The 15,992-nt window shown below is 47.3% G+C and overlaps 1 protein-coding gene across 1 annotated transcript; it reads left to right on the top strand.

The window, feature by feature from the left end:
- Positions 1-14,824: 14,824 nt before the first annotated feature.
- On the top strand, positions 14,825-15,658 carry LOC124690159 (E3 ubiquitin-protein ligase EL5-like). Its single transcript, XM_047223587.1, has one exon. The coding sequence runs from the start codon at positions 14,825-14,827 to the stop codon at positions 15,656-15,658; it is 834 nt and encodes a 277-aa protein (XP_047079543.1).
- Positions 15,659-15,992: the final 334 nt, after the last annotated feature.

Here is a 15,992-nt window from a genome sequence, read left to right on the forward strand (position 1 = left end):
AAACTAGGGTTTTAGAAACAATGATTCGATGCCTTCTTTGTCCCTCGACTCCTTCTTATATATGAGGCAGAGCCGAGGGATTCGTATTGTACAAGTTACAGAATTCGGGACGGTTTCTAACTCCTCCCGCAAGATCACAAATAATGCTTCCTATTACAACTCTAGCTTTTCTTAACAATATCTTGGGCTTCTGAATCTTCTTATTCTTCGGATAATGGGCTTTCAGTAAACCCCGGGTACTATCTTCGGCAGGCCCATTGGGGATGCCTATGTCACCAGATGATATGCATGACATGACATCGATGGTGCAATGCGAAATATCCATATTAATCGGAGTTGGAACCCCGGATAAACAAATTAGGTTCGAGTTGCATTTTCTACCGCAAAAACTAAGTGTTGATTGGCATGGCACAACATGGCAGGGGTGAGCTACTTCAATATTAAACGGAGCAGGGAAAACCACGTCGGTGTTCCAAAATACTTCACACATATGTTAGGTGGTATGCATGAACTATCATGTCACGACATGATGCAAGATGCAAACAGACATATGAATGTCATATTCATGTTCCTTATATTTTTCTGATCGAAATTCATATAGAACACTTTTTATTTGGAGAATTTATCGAGTTATAAACATAATCTGCAATTTTCGGAAAATAGAGAAAAGGGTAAACGTTTTATACCCATAGACAGGCTAGCCACCGAGGCTGACGAGCGTGCCAGGAGCAGTGACATGCCAGCTGACGAGGAGATGGACCCCGGGTTGGTTCTTCAAATGCTGCAGGGGTTTTTTTCGAAAAAGGTTTAGAGATGGGGACACTGGGTTGGTAAACAAAACATGCAGGGTGCTTTTTAGGAAAAGTTTAGATCTAGATCTGATGGGTTTTTCTCACCGAGCGGGATCTGACCCGAAGAGAATGACGGGTGGGGCCGACTACCACATCGGCGCCACGTTGGCAAACCTTGCATGCCCAGATCACTGACGAAATGAAGAACGAGGCGCAGTGATGTTGCTATCGAGCACGAATTCGGAGATATGGAGGGAAACGGGAAGAGCGAGTTTTCAAGGAGAAGCGCCTGACCACGCTGGACCAGAAGAGGGTGGCGCGGAGCCCTCATGGTGACCGGAGGCACGTCGGCGACGAGGTTCTGCGAGGAGGCGGACGTGGTCACCGGCGACAATTGAGTCAGGGAGAAAAGGGAGGCGAAAGGAGGACGAGGAGATGCATAAGGTTACTAGAAAGACGAATACAGCGTCGGTTTAGTCGGAGGATGAAGAGGGTGGCCGAAATTGACGAAATAGCCCGTCGGTGCTGAGGAAGAACGGGGACGATGGAGACGGTTTGAGGCGTCCCCAACTCGATTAGGGGTCCCAGAAGAACAAGGAGTTCGAGGCGCACCCGCCGGTGCCCTCGAAACGGTGTGGGGAGGTCGGTAGCATCGGCGCCATGGCGAGGCTGTGGCGGTGGAGTTGCCGTTGCTCACAGAGAGAAGGAGAGGGGAAGAAATGGTGGCGGCGCGAGGGGGAGAAAAGAGGGGAAGGTGCTAGGGTTTCAGGGGAGCCTCAGCTCGAGGGTGTAAGAGGGAGGGAAGGAGTGGTGGTGGTGCGGCGTGACCTCGGCAGAGAAAAAGTGAGCACGCCTCCTGCGTGAGTGCTCTAGAAAGACGACAACGACGAGGTACCGTTTCAGTGAGAACAGGGTCGGGCCGATCTTGGGCCAGGAAGAGAGATGGGCTACAGGGAGGAAGGAGCTGGGCTGGCTCGGTGGAGGAAGAAAGTGGAGGTGGGCTGGGGAGAGAGGGAGAGGGCCCAGGGAAGATTAGGTCCAGGGTTAGAGGGTTTCATTTCATTTCGAAAATTGTTTTCTTCCTTGATTTTAAAACTGATTTCGAAGGAAACTTTGAAAACCACACCAGAGTAAGCAAAAATTTAAGGGATTTCTATTTTCGTGCCCTCGGCTCCTTAGTTGTACTCAGTTTTCCCCAGATCCTTAGTTTTTCCTCAGTTTTCCCCCCCCCCTTGTCTATAACCCGCAGAAAGAGCTCGGACGGAAGGAATCCCGTTTAGTTGACGTTGGTCGGTGCTGGCAAGTGGGGCCGCTGTTGGTGCCCTGCAGTGGACACGTCTCCACTTATCCAGATCATCGTGGGACCCACAACTTGTCCACGTTAGCGCGCCGGACCCACGGCCTACCCGGGTGACCGTTGCAAAATGGGAGCCCGAGCTAGCCCCGTGCCCGTGCCCGTGCCATTGCTTCCCCTTTCTTTCTCCGCGCCCCATTGTTCTTCTTCTCCGCCGGCGGCAGCCCTTCTCCGGCACGCGGGTGATGTCTAGTTTCTCTTCGACCTCCCGTTCTTCATGGCCGCAGTATGGACCCGTGCCTTTGACAAGATGCCCCGATCGCCCACGCCAGGAGCCTGCGAAGCGGTCGATCCGTAAGACGGACGAGAACGGCAACCGTGGACGTGAGTTCGTTGCATGCGAGAGCTTGCCATATAGAGAGGGGGATAAGGTTAGATCTCGCTCCAATTTCTCTCGTTTTCTCTCGATTTTCTTGTTATTCCCTCGAATTTGGGATTTAGGGTTCACGTTGTTGTTTTCAGATCTTGAAGAAATGCGGGCATTTCGAGTGGATCGATGTGTACGTTCGAAGGCTTCGGTTGCGAGGAATCAATTGGCGCTATTGGGGGCGCAATTTGGGAGGGGGGACTTGCTGTAGAGAATGCGGCGGAGAGAGGAGCCGTTCCGATTAGGGACCTTCCGATTATGCCTAATGCTCCCAATGCGGAACTGGTGGAAGTGAAGGGAGAACTGAAGAAAATGAACAAGCGAGTTAAGGCAGTCGATCGAGTTGAAGAAGCAAGCTAATATGATGGCTGGTTGTTTTTTTTGTTGTATAATTACGATCGGATTCTTATCATTGCTCACCAGTGCGCTAGAAGTTGTTACAAGGGATACCTTGTTACAAATCCATTATTCAGTTACATGTACTTGTAGTTGTTTTCAAAGTTAGTGTGTGCATTCACCGAAATTACCAACTATATTCCCTAAAAGAAAAGGAAAGCTAAAGATAGTTGATAATTGTTAGAGGGGTGACAAATAATGCAATCCCCGAAATCCGCAAATATGTATGCCTCATGTTTATACCAAAATTATACCACTTTTAGGCCTTTCCAAAATACCAATACCATATCCCAAACTATATTCCCTAAAAGAAAAGGACAGCTAAAGATAGTTGATAATTGTTAGAGGGGTGACAAATGATGCAATCGCCGAAATCCGCAAAAATGTATGCCTCATGTTTATAACAAAATTATACCACTTTTAGGCCGTTTCAAAATACCAATACTATATCCCAAACTATATTCCCTAAAAGAAAAGGAAAGCTAAAGATAGTTGATAATTGTTAGAGGGGTGACAAATAATGCAATCCCCGAAATCCGCAAATATGTATGCCTCATGTTTATACCAAAATTATACCACTTTTAGGCCTTTCCAAAATACCAATACCATATCCCAAACTATATTCCCTAAAAGAAAAGGAAAGCTAAAGATAGTTGATAATTGTTAGAGGGGTGACAAATAATGCAATCCCCGAAATCCGCAAATATGTATGCCTCATGTTTATACCAAAATTATACCACTTTTAGGCCTTTCCAAAATACCAATACCATATCCCAAACTATATTCCCTAAAAGAAAAGGACAGCTAAAGATAGTTGATAATTGTTAGAGGGGTGACAAATAATGCAATCGCCGAAATCAGCAAAAATGTATGCCTCATGTTTATAACAAAATTATACCACTTTTAGGCCGTTTCAAAATACCAATACTATATCCCAAACTATATTCCTCATGTTTATTCTCCACCGACAGAGAGAGAGAGAGAGATGGGTGGCCACGAAGAGAGAGAGAGAGAGAGAGAGAGAGAGAGAGAGAGAGAGAGAGAGAGGTTGCCACGAAGAGACGGATAGGGGTATACTGCCCGTTAGATCAGTGGATCAACGGTTCGTGGAGTCGATCCGTGTGACAACGGCTCAACCAATCGGGATAAGTTTGGGCTTCTCGGAGCATTTGTGACAAGTACTTGAGGGCAAAACTGAGTAGTACTAAGAATCCAAGGGCACATAAATAGTAAATAGACTAAGGGATTCAAACAAAAGAATTACAAAATGAAAAATGTGTGTTTTGTACAATATAATTCATATTGGGCTACATCAAATTATTTGCAATTCAAATATACATCAGTGTGACAATTATGGCATCATTTAGACAAACTATGTTTTGGGAAAGATGTTTTGCAAAGGGGTTTGGGTGGAAAACCATGCATCTTCATAGCTACACTAGTGATTCTGAGAAGTGGCAATTTGTGGTAAAACTTGATTTATATATGTTTGTTAAGGTTTTCTAGGTGGCAGAGTTGCGTAGGAAGACTCCATGAGTAGTTGCCACTATGTTTTTATTTTTTTGGATTTTTTTGCGCATGAAATGACTCGATTAGCTATGTTAATCTCATTTGTTGACTCTCTGTTGACCAGCTACTTGAGGGTAAAACTGAGTATATTGCACTTGCCGGTCTAAGTCCTCGAGGGGAAAACCGAGTACGGATAAAATTTCCGTATAAGGCCCGAGGTTATAACCGAGTACACCAAACGTCCCGGGGTTAGACTCGTGTAGCGGTGCACGCTGCAGCCGTGCATAGCGGACGCGTGTTGCGGTACACGCCACCTTCGTCTTTATAGAGCCCCTCTTTCTCTCCCTCGACGCACGTTCTCACTGGCTCACTGCAACCGCCTCTCCTGTCCCATCATCTTCTCCACAACCGAAGAAAAAACCCCGAAGAAAACCGCCGGCGATGGAGAAGAATGAGATGCCCATTGTCGGCGCATCGGCCGCCGCCCCCGTCCGAGGCCCCTCGTCGCTGCTTCCAACGTAGCAGCCGGCGCATCGGCCGCCGCCCCCGTCCGGGCCCCCGTCGCCGCTTCCAACGTAGCAGCCGGCGCATCGGCCGCCGCCCCGTCCAGGCCCCTGTCGCTGCTTCCAACGTAGCAGCCGGCGCATCGGCCGCCGCCCCCGTCCAGGCCCCCTTCGATTGGGACCCGTACGAACCAGTGCAGTACGACGCGCCGGAGAACCCCTACGACACCACCATCGTCGACTACGCGCCGGAGGTAACCTTGTTCTTATCTCATTTCAATCAGTTTGTGTTAGATCTAGCGTTATTACGGTTCGTCTGTTCCTAGTTCAATCCTTTTGTGTTAGATCTTGCGTTATTACTGTTCGTTTCTTCCTAGTTCAATCCTTTTGTGTTAGATCTTGCGTTATTACTGTTCGTCCGTTCCTAGTTCAATCCTTTTGTGTTAGATCTTGCGTTATTACTGTTCGTCTGTTCCTAGTTCGATCCTTTTGTGTTAGATCTTGCGTTATTAGTGTTTGTGCCGATGATGATGAATATTTGGGCATCCCTAAATTGATTCAGGGTTTGGTCAGTAAACAATTGGTGTGTACAAATTTGTTGTGCATGATCTTTGGTTTACTTACTCAAATCCTGGATATAAGTGTGTCCAATGTAACTGAGGCTACCTCTTTTTTCGAGCCCATATTATCATGCATGATTTTTTGTTCACTCTCGTTCAATCATCGTTGCAATTGACTCCGTGTTTTTTGCACGATCTTTGGTGCTACGTGACAGGTGGAGAGCAGCGACGTCGACGGCCGACGACGAGTCCTTCCACACCAAGACTCGTCACGTCCTCAGGAGGCTGCAGTCCGGCCAATACGATGGCCCCTTTGCTCGAGGCATTTACAAGTGCCCCTTCTGCAACAGGAGGCTCCGCGACACCGACTTCAACACCCTGCTGAACCATGCTGAATCCATTGGCAGATATGGCGCTAGAGTTGGAAGGACCGTGAACGTGCATGCGTACATGGCCAAACACAAAGCACTTGGGATTCACTCGCGCAACCTCCAAGCGAGTCACACGCGCCACCCGGAGGCGTTGAACGTGCCTACTGCACTCTTCGTATGTGACTGCTCTATCCGTAGAGCAGCTTAAATTCATGTAAAATGTAGCTTATGTTGGATCTATCTCGTCCCGAATATATCTATGCTATGTTGGTTGCTCGTATGCAGCTTATCCTATATTTTCTCTCCGGATTTGTGCCCTAGATTTCCTACCCGATTGGGTAAAAACGAAGGCATAAAGAAATGAATGGCGTTAAAAAACAGTAGGAGAAGCTTCTCTAGATTTGCTATCAATTTGGGCTATCAAATATGAATGAGATCGAGCGATAGAGAGGAAAAAGGTACATTGAAAACTGCTAATCTGGGCGAAAGAGACAGAAACCACTCGTGCCCCGTCCCGGACCCACACGGCTCCACACGCTACGGCCCTACACGCTACGGCCCCACAAACACGGCCTCGTCCTGTCCCACGCGGTCCCTTCCTACCAGCCCCACACGACGCGGTCCCACACGACGCGACCCCACAAAAGACACGACCCCACTCGTCAGCACGGAACGGTCAACTTAACGGATTCCTTCCGTCCGAGCTCCTTCTGCGGTTCAGACAAACGTTTGGGTAAAACTGAGGAAAAACTAAGGACCTGGGGAAAACTGAGTACAACTAACGAAGCAGGGGCACGAAAATAGAAATCCCAAAATTTAAATTGAAATTCGAAAACGTTTGAAAACAGTTTTATTGACGATATAGTTTTGGAAGTTTAGGGTTGTTTGAAAATAAAAGATAAGTGGACTTTATTATTAAAACCATATGAGAGGGAAAGAAAAAAAATATTTTTTATGTAAAATAATTTTTATTTGTTAAAATCTTGTGAATGATATGTTGCATGATGCATGATGATGCATAAAAGAAAAAGAACAAGAAAATCTAGTAGGGGTACTACCCGAGGCCGTTACAATCGACACCACTAACAAGGAACCTTGGCCCGAGGTTCCACGTCAAGCTAAGGGGGAGTTGGTTAAACCATCGAGTCTTCTTGTACCATGTTGACAAACACCCGTCCTCGAGGTGGAACCTTCTTCTGGCGAAGTGCTGATCTTCTCGACACCACTAACAAGAATTGTTGTTGCATGTAGAACGGTCAAGACCACCAACAAGAAGTCGTTGTTCCTATGTTGATGATGCGCTTCCGTTGGGATCCTCAGAAGGTCGGACCTAATAGGTGAGGGGCAAATATCATCCAACCCACATCGAAACCTAAGGCTCAGAGAACTTAGATAAGAGAGAAGACTCAAAACTCGCAAAGGTAAGACGAGAAAGAATAGAGGTAAGGAGGAAAAACAGACCTAATCAGATCTATCCAACGAATTTTACAAAATAGTTTTGACACTAGACACAACAACGTCCATTGGAAAGGTTATCCTACATGCTGGACTAGTGGGGTATCGATAACCTGAGCTCTGATACCAACTTGTGATGCCCCGGAACCGGTACCATGAAGATTCCAGCGATCCCGCCGAAATCCGCACGATATCGATTCAGAGACGCCCTCCGACACGACGTGCGCGACGATTCACACACGTGATGCTAGAGGAATTAATACGAGCAGTAACATTACAACAAGATTACAATAGAGACCACAAGAAACATATATTACAACAACGACTTCAACGAGTCAAAATACAAATATACAATACAAACATCCAAATCATACAGAAGATCGAATACGTCCGAGTACAGACAAGATACAAATTGTACTAAGAGTCCTGAAGATAAACGATGGCGTCCATAACCCTACCCAGGCCAAGCCGGAAGGGTAACCTTGCTAACGTCATCTTCATCGAACATGTCTTCATACATGCCCGATTATGTCCCAAAGCAGCAATAAGTACGGGTTCATACTTAACAAGACTTCAAGACATATAAGCATTCGTCAACCAGTCGTCCTTTGTACTTGAGGCATGCAGGGGACTTAGAGGACGCCAGAGGAACGTCATAGTGGTGGGATTAAGCGGCAGCGCGCAAACACTAAAAACCTATAGAGACACTCTACATCATTCATCTATCAGAGAAGGTGAGAGAGCGCATAAACTAACATTTCTATACTCTGCAAACATAACACAACCGATGCGTTCCCCCCTTCGCAAACGAAGTACTTACAAAGGCACTCATACGGTGGATAATTTTTATTAGGTATCAGTTTTAGTAATGCTAAATTACTAATCAAGTTATTAACAGATTATTAGCAGCAACATAAAGGTTTAAGTTGTTCTATGATCGAGTTAAATCACTCCAAGTCGTCCATAACCGCGGACACGGCTTGTTGATAAGATGTACACCCTGCAGGGGTTGCCCAAATATAACCATACGCATGCTCGATCCCACTTACTACAGGTGAAGTCTCACTACAAGACCGTTCCCAATGCAAGAAAAAATTTAATGGGAGCCACCCAACTAAGATACCCATGACGAAGTTCGGCCGTACCTCGATTCAAACTCAGAGGTTTGCGCCGGCGCCTAGGCGTGCAAACCACACGCTTTGCTACACATCACGCAAGGTACAGTACGAAATATAAACACCCGAAGGCAACAAGAAGTAAACACCCGAAGGCAACAGTAAGTAAAGCATGGCATACATGTTATAGGCAAATAAAACCAAGGTTGTGGCTCCCAACAAACAGACTCGAGGAAAGGTAATGGGTGAAAAGGGATCCCGTTAATCGTCCCCACGTATGGGTAGAGCGCTCAATCTGATGTTAGGTGGTATGCACGAACTATCACGTCACTATGTGATGCAAGATGCAAACATGCATATGGATGTCATATTCATGTTCCTTGTATTTTTCTGATCAAAATTCATATAGAAGACTTTTTATTTGGAGTTATAGTTTAGGAGATATGAATTTATCGAGTTATAAACATAATCTGCAATTGTCAGAAAACAGAGAAAAGGGTAAACATTTTATTCCCAGAGACAAGCTAGCCACCGAGGCTGACGAGCGGGCCAGGAGTGCTGACATGGCAGCTAACGAGGAGATGGACACCGTGTTGGTTCTTCAAATGCTGCAGGGGGTTTTTCGGAAAAGGTTTAGAGATGGGGACGCCGGGTTGGTAAACGAAACATGCACGGTGCTTTTTGCGAAAAATTTAGATCTAGATCTGGTGGGTTTTTCTCACCGAGAGGGATCTGACCCGGAGAGAATGACGGGTGGGGCCGGCTGCCACGTCGGTGCCATGCTGGCAAACCTTGCGCGCCTAGATCACTGACGAACTGAAGAACGAGGCGCATTCATGTTGTTGTCGAGCACGAATTCGTCAATGTGGAAGGAAACATGAAGAGCAAGTTGTCGGGGAGATGCGCCTGACCACGCTGGTCCACAAGAGGGCGGCGCGAAGCCCTCGTGGTGACCGGAGGCACGCCGGCGACGAGGTTATGCGAGGAGGCAGAGGTCGTCACCAGCGACAAACGAGTCAAGGTAAAAAGGGAGACGAAAGGAGGACGAGGAGATGCATAATGTTACCAGAAAGACGAATACGGCGTCGGTTTGGTCAGAGGAGGAAGAGGGTGGCCGGAATTGACAAAATCGTCCGTCGGTGCTAAGGAAGAACGGCGACGATGGCGATGGTTTGAGGCGTCCCCGGCTCAATTAGGGGTACCAGAAGAACAAGGAGTTCGTGGTGCAGCCGCCGGTGCCCTCGGAACGGCGCGGGGAGGTCAGTAGCATCGGCGCCATGGCGAGGCAGTGGCGGTGGTGTTGTCGTTGCTCACAGAGAGAAAGGAGAGGGGAAGAAATGGTGGCGGCGCGAGGGGGAGAAAAGAGGGGAAGGTGCTAGGGTTTCAGGGGAGCCTCGGCTCGAGGGGATAAGAGGGAGGGAAGGAGTGGTGGTGGTGCGGCGTGACCTCGGCAGAGAAAAAGTGAGCACACCTCCTGCGTGAGTGCTCCAGAAAGACGACAACGGCGAGGTACCGTTTCGGTGAGAAAAGGGTCGGGCCGATCTTGGGCTAGGAAGAGAGATGGGCTCCAGGGAGGAAGGAGCTGGGCTGGCTCGATGGAGGAAGAAAGAGGAGGTGGGTTGGGGAGAGAGGGAGAGGGCCCAGGGAAGATTAGGTCCAGGGTTAGAGGGTTTCATTTTATTTCGAAAATTGTTTTCCTCCTTGATTTTAAAACTGATTTCGAAGGAAACTTTGAAAACCACACCACAGTAAGCACAAATTTAAATTGAAATTTGAAAACATTTGAAAATAGTTTTATTGATAATATAGTTTTGGAAGTTTAGGGTTGTTTGAAGAGAAAAGATAAAGTGGGTTTTATTATTTAAACCATATGAGAGGGAAAGAAAAAAAAAAAATTTTAAATAATTTTTATTTTATAAAATCTTGTGAATGATATGATGCATGATGATGCATAAAATAAAAAGAACAAGCAAATCTAGTAGGGGTACTACCCGGGGTCGTTACATCATAGTACCCAAATCAACCTTTATAGCCACCCTATTACCGGCGACGTTTGATTTCATCAAAGTAATCCTCCCGAATTAGTGATTGACATGATCTCATGGTGTAAGGAATAAAGCTACTTCATTTATGTTTGATCTAGCAATGTAAACTTAATGAATTGATCGTATGCTATACCTACTTGGGTGTGTGTTCATCACATCATTCTTCTAATGATGTTACCTCGTTATTAACAACATCCATTGTTCATGATCAGGAAACCTTGATCATCGTTTAATCAACGAGCTAGTTAAAAGAGAGGCTTTTTTAGGAACTCTTGCTTGTTTATTAAACACGCATGTATTACCATTTCCAGTTAATAAAATTGTAGAATGAGAAATAAACATCTATTATAAACATGAAATAAGATAATAACCACTTTATTATTTCCTCCCGGGCATATTCCCTTCAGTATCCCAGTTGCAGTAGAGTCAATAATCTAGTTAACATTGGCAAAGGTCCAACATCCATGGCCTTCCGGTGATGATCATGTTTAACTTGTGGAAGAGGTATTGGTCAACGGGTCTGTAAGATTAGATCCGTATGTATTTCTAAACACTTGCGCCTGTGCGTAACACTCATCTCGAATGAGTGAATATGGCATTGTATAAGTTTGATCTTTTGATGAGACCTCAATTCCCCGATCTTAAAACATGCTGCCAACATTGTTGTAGAATGTAGCTTCATAGTTATAACACATTTGGAACTGCACCAAGTTCCTTTAAAGAACTTTTGACTCAAACACCTTCCAAAGGTTGTTATCAAAAATATCAATATACTCAACCTTTAGTTTGTAGAATCAATCACAATGTTGAAGTTTTTAGAACTCATCTAAAACCAGCATGGAACAGGGATATTCACTTTGGCTCATAGGAGCATTTGCTCCCATTATGTGAATCAACATTTTGAAGTGTTAAAGAATTCTAAAATAAAATTTTACATGTACATCTACACATTTTATGTTCGTACACAAGTTTTCAAAAAAAAACTAAAAAAATTTGTGGCTCCTGTAAAAAAGACAAATTTTGATGCTATAACATGACTACGTACAGGACATTTTTTTTATCTTTTTTGTACTCGCCACATAAAATGTTGTTTCTCCACGAAAACTTGTGCACTAACATAGAATGTCATGATGTACTCCAAAAAAATTATGTCAGAATTTTTTGCCATTTTTAAAATTATTTTTAAGTTATTTTATATAATGGGAGCATTTGCTCCTATGAGCCAAAACGCCTCCTCCGCATGGAACACTCTAACATATTGTGCCACCTTTTTATAAAACACTTCGCCTAGTTTAGATTGAAATTTATTTGTATATGTGATGATATTTTTTTGACACCTTTACCGTAGGGGAATCCCCTACTGTGTAAATTTGCATATATACACCAACCATACCGTATAAGGACACACGCTCCACAAGATTAAGGAATTACATCAAGACGGGAGAAAATGAAAGAGAAAAAGCATTTCCACTAGACAAGAAAAAACAACACCCAGTCAATAAGAGGTTGAACCGCGGTGATGCACCAGCGTGTCACTTTGACAACCATTTCGCCAACGCCTTAAAGAGGCTCGAATTGCTTGAAAGATAAAGTTATTTCGCACCTTCTAAATATTCGAAGAAACACAAACCACTACTTCCAAAAAAAACAAGAAACCTGAAAGGTATCCCGAGCCAAGCGAAACATGTCCAAAAAGGGCAGATTCATAGTCCACTGAATGTTTACTGCATTCCAACATTCCAACAGTTTATGGCGAAATCGCATTCGAAAAACAGGTGGATTCTTGTCTCAATATTTGCAGTACTGCAAAGCACGCATTTCGAACCTGAATCCACCTTCCAATTCTTACGACGCATGAGATCTTTGGTATTTAGACAATCACGTATCAGCAGCCATAGGAATACCTTAAGAATTTAGACGATCACGTATCAGCAGCCAGAGGTAATCTTTGGTAAAGCTTTAGAAGACCAAATAGCATTCAGCGCTTCATTACTAGGAACTTGCTCAAAAAGGAATTTACAGTATTTAGAAGGTGTGTACTTGGCTCCCAAGACGAAAGTTCTCTCCGTAACGGTCCCACCAATTGATGTAGCCTCCACCAAATGAATAACCTCCTGTGCTGCCTAAACCGAAAGTGGTCGGGAAAATCAAGAATAGATATCCTCTTTTAAAACCAACGAGGCTACCAAGGCATCTTCATCCGGAGCAAATGAAAAACGCTGTGGATATTTATCACACAGAATTTCGCCATTTGCCCAGAAATCCTTCTAAAATAAAACCGTAAACCCATGGCCAATTTTGCACTTCAAGATACTCCTGCATTCATCCACCAAACTGAAAATATTTTTCCACCAGAACGAACCTCTTCGACATTTAGTGTGAGGTACATTGTTTCCATATAGACTCCAGACTGGTTGGCTTCACAGCCAGCGTGGCCATGACTTCGGCGAACTTGGCTTCGTCGCCGTAGTCCCCAGCGTACTCCAGCACCGGCTGGTCGGAGTCGATCTCCATCTGCAGCTGCGGCGGCAGCCCGCGCGACGTGGAGGCCGAGGAGGATGCCAGACGCTGCGAAGAGGAGGCCGACTACGACGCCGGGCAACACGAAGAGGAGGCGCCAGGCCGCGGGCGGATTCGCGGCGCAAGAACGCTGGAGGCGCGCGACGTCGGAGGCCACCTTCTCGGCCTCGGTCTTCTCACGACGGCTGCTGCCGCCGTTAGAGCTCTCACCACGGCTGCTCTGGCCTCCCCCGCGGCCAGATGACGACCTACCGTGGACCATGGCGCCTAGGGGAGCGCAGATCTGGGGGCGGCGCTTCCGATTTTGCTCGCCAGCGCCAGAAATGGTGCGGTGGGGGCGGCAGAGGAATGGAGACGGGCGCGTCGAAGGGATAAGGTTTCGCCCCGCATAGGCTCGTTCCGCTGCGATAAATAGTGGCAGAGCCATGAGAGCACGGGCCGGCAAATTTATTTTGGACCGGGCCTCGGATGCGATGTATGAAAGAGCCACGGAATCCGTCTAAGCCCGCAAACCAGCCTACATAGACGATACACCCCGCGGTTTGTGGGATGTGCTAGAGATGCTCTAAGTTCTGGTTTAGACCATCTGGATAGGAGGGGATTTGGCGGGCTGGTGCTGGGCGGTCAAATGGTGTAGGCCTTTTTTGACCGGCTGAGTGTGAAAGAGACATGAGACACGAGGCACAAGGTGGTTAATCCTCCATCAATCCCTTCGGCGACAGGCATTGTTGTAAGAGCAAAAGTATAATAAATTTTAGTCAGCTGGTTATAAAAATTAAAATAATATATTCTCGTCTAGTTGGAGAAGAAAAAGTGGAGAGAATAATAATTGGTACTAATGTAAGAGTCAGCTCTAGCGCGTGCTTCTAAACACTTTGTGAGAGTGAAATATAAATCATGCATTAATATTGTACATGTTAGCTCTAAATTTGCTATGGATGACATGTCACTCAGTTAGACCGCGAGGAGCGACGACAACAGTGCTTCCCGCCCTTCCAAGCGCTCATCGCCCTTCCACCAGTGACGGCATCCGAGAAGAAGAACGGCCGTCGGCCTCCAAAGAGAAGGCTAGCTAGGCGCCCAGCGGTCGTCGTCGCATCAGCCACAAGAAGCCCCCGGCCGCCTCCTCCTCACAACGCCGCTTCCGCCCACGGACACCACGACGATCGACAGCGTCGGAGTTCGAGAAGAAGAAACGGCCGCGTGCCGTCGAAGAGAAGAAACGGCTGCCTGCCGTCCATCTTCGTCGCAGATTCGGCGCTAGAACACTCGGTCTCCGCCGTGTCGTAGAGCTGATGAAGAGACAGTTCCGTGCGGCTGATTTAGAAAGACCGGTTGGACTTGGACTTGGACCTTTTCGTTAGGGTTGAATCCGAAAACCATAAACACTGAGATAACTGTTCAGTGTTCACCAGGTGCGGTGCTGCTGTCTGGGCCGTTGGTTTTGCCGGTTTGAACCCACCCAAACCATGAACGGGCTCTGAGTTTAAGCAGCAATCACATGTCTGCAGCATCTTCTTCCGCTTTATTTGGCAGCACGAGCACTAAAGGAAATGCCGCCGCCGTTGACCCGTCAAGAGAAAGAAATTCCTCCCTCCAAAAACAGAACCGGGTCGTAACTTGCCCGACGACACAATCGAGCGCCTTCCAGCTTCTTTCTTCCAGTTTCCCTCCGCACGCTTCATCCATGCCAACTGCACTGCCCTCCTCTCCTCAATCGAAACCCCCCCTCCGGCCGCCTGCATATTTATACGGCGTCGAGCGCATCTTGAGCCTAAACACTCACCCCGTACCGGACAAACTAACGACGGGTCCAGGTCGCATCCGCCGCCACTGCCATGAACTCGTCGTCAGGATCGGCGGTCGCGCCCGCCGCGCGGAACATGCCGCTCGGCGCCATACTCATCACGTCGACCATCTTCGCGCTGGCCGTAATCTTCGGTCTCGTGATCTACTTCATCCAGTACTGCATCAACAGCAGCGTCCGCACGTTGCCGACCGGCGGCAGCGTGTTGGCGGCTTCGAGGGCCAGGGACAAGGGCCTCGACCCTGAGCTGCTGCGGTCCCTGCCGACCAAGGTCTACCGCGCGGCGGCACATAAGGGCTCCGCCGCGGAGAACCGAGTGGAGTGCGCGGTGTGTCTGTCCGAGCTCCAGGACGGGGAGGTGGCGAGGTTCTTGCCACCGTGCGGCCACGGGTTCCACGCCCGCTGCGTCGATAAGTGGCTGGCATCCCACTCCACCTGCCCGCTCTGCCGGGTCACCGTCGCCAAGCCCGGGGCGTCGCTACAGGCGCTTACAACGACGGGCCTTCCGCCTGTGCCGCCGGAGACCGCGAACTACGCCGCGAACCTGCCGGCCAGTGTGCTGCTCGGGGTTTCTGACCAGGCCACGCTCGGCGCGGTGACCGTGACCTCTCACGGAAGCCGCCCGAGACCGGCAGCGCTGGTGATCGACATTCCGGACTCGAGGACGGTGGCGACACCACGCGACGCGGCCAAGACACCTGGATCTTCGAGGCTGAGTTCCCTTAAGAGATTCTGGAGCTTCGGGAGGCAAGGGCCGTCGGGGTCGACTCCGTCTTATTCTTGGGGCAGGGGCAGCGGCAGTGGAACAGCAGACGCTGACCGGGGTATTGGCAACGGCTGTGCAACCCCGATGGCTCCGGTGTAGAGAGCTGGAATTGCCTGTACATAAATACGCTGGACATTCTTTTTTGTAAAGATTAAGTATACTATGTATGTATGGTGTTCTTTGATAGGTGATTAGTAGTATATGACAAAAATGTGAATAGATTTTTTCGGTGCATAAATTTGCACTGACACATGTGAAGATTGTTTTTTTGCTAATTCGAAGAGATTTATTGATTAATCGCAAGGATTACAATCACTCGTGAGAGTATCAATAAAAAATTCTAGGTTATAATTGATCACCAACATCTCCACCTATCAAAACTAGCTCGTTTGGTACATAAATGGGGTGGCTTTGTTTGCATCACACCCAACAA

Source organism: Lolium rigidum, chromosome 2 (genome assembly GCF_022539505.1).
Source record: "Lolium rigidum isolate FL_2022 chromosome 2, APGP_CSIRO_Lrig_0.1, whole genome shotgun sequence".
NCBI classification, from domain to species: domain Eukaryota; kingdom Viridiplantae; phylum Streptophyta; class Magnoliopsida; order Poales; family Poaceae; genus Lolium; species Lolium rigidum.

Coding starts and splice junctions, on each gene's coding strand:
- LOC124690159 (XM_047223587.1), top strand. CDS start 14,825: ATGAACTCGTCGTCAGGATCGGCGGTCGCGCCCGCCGCGCGGAACATG.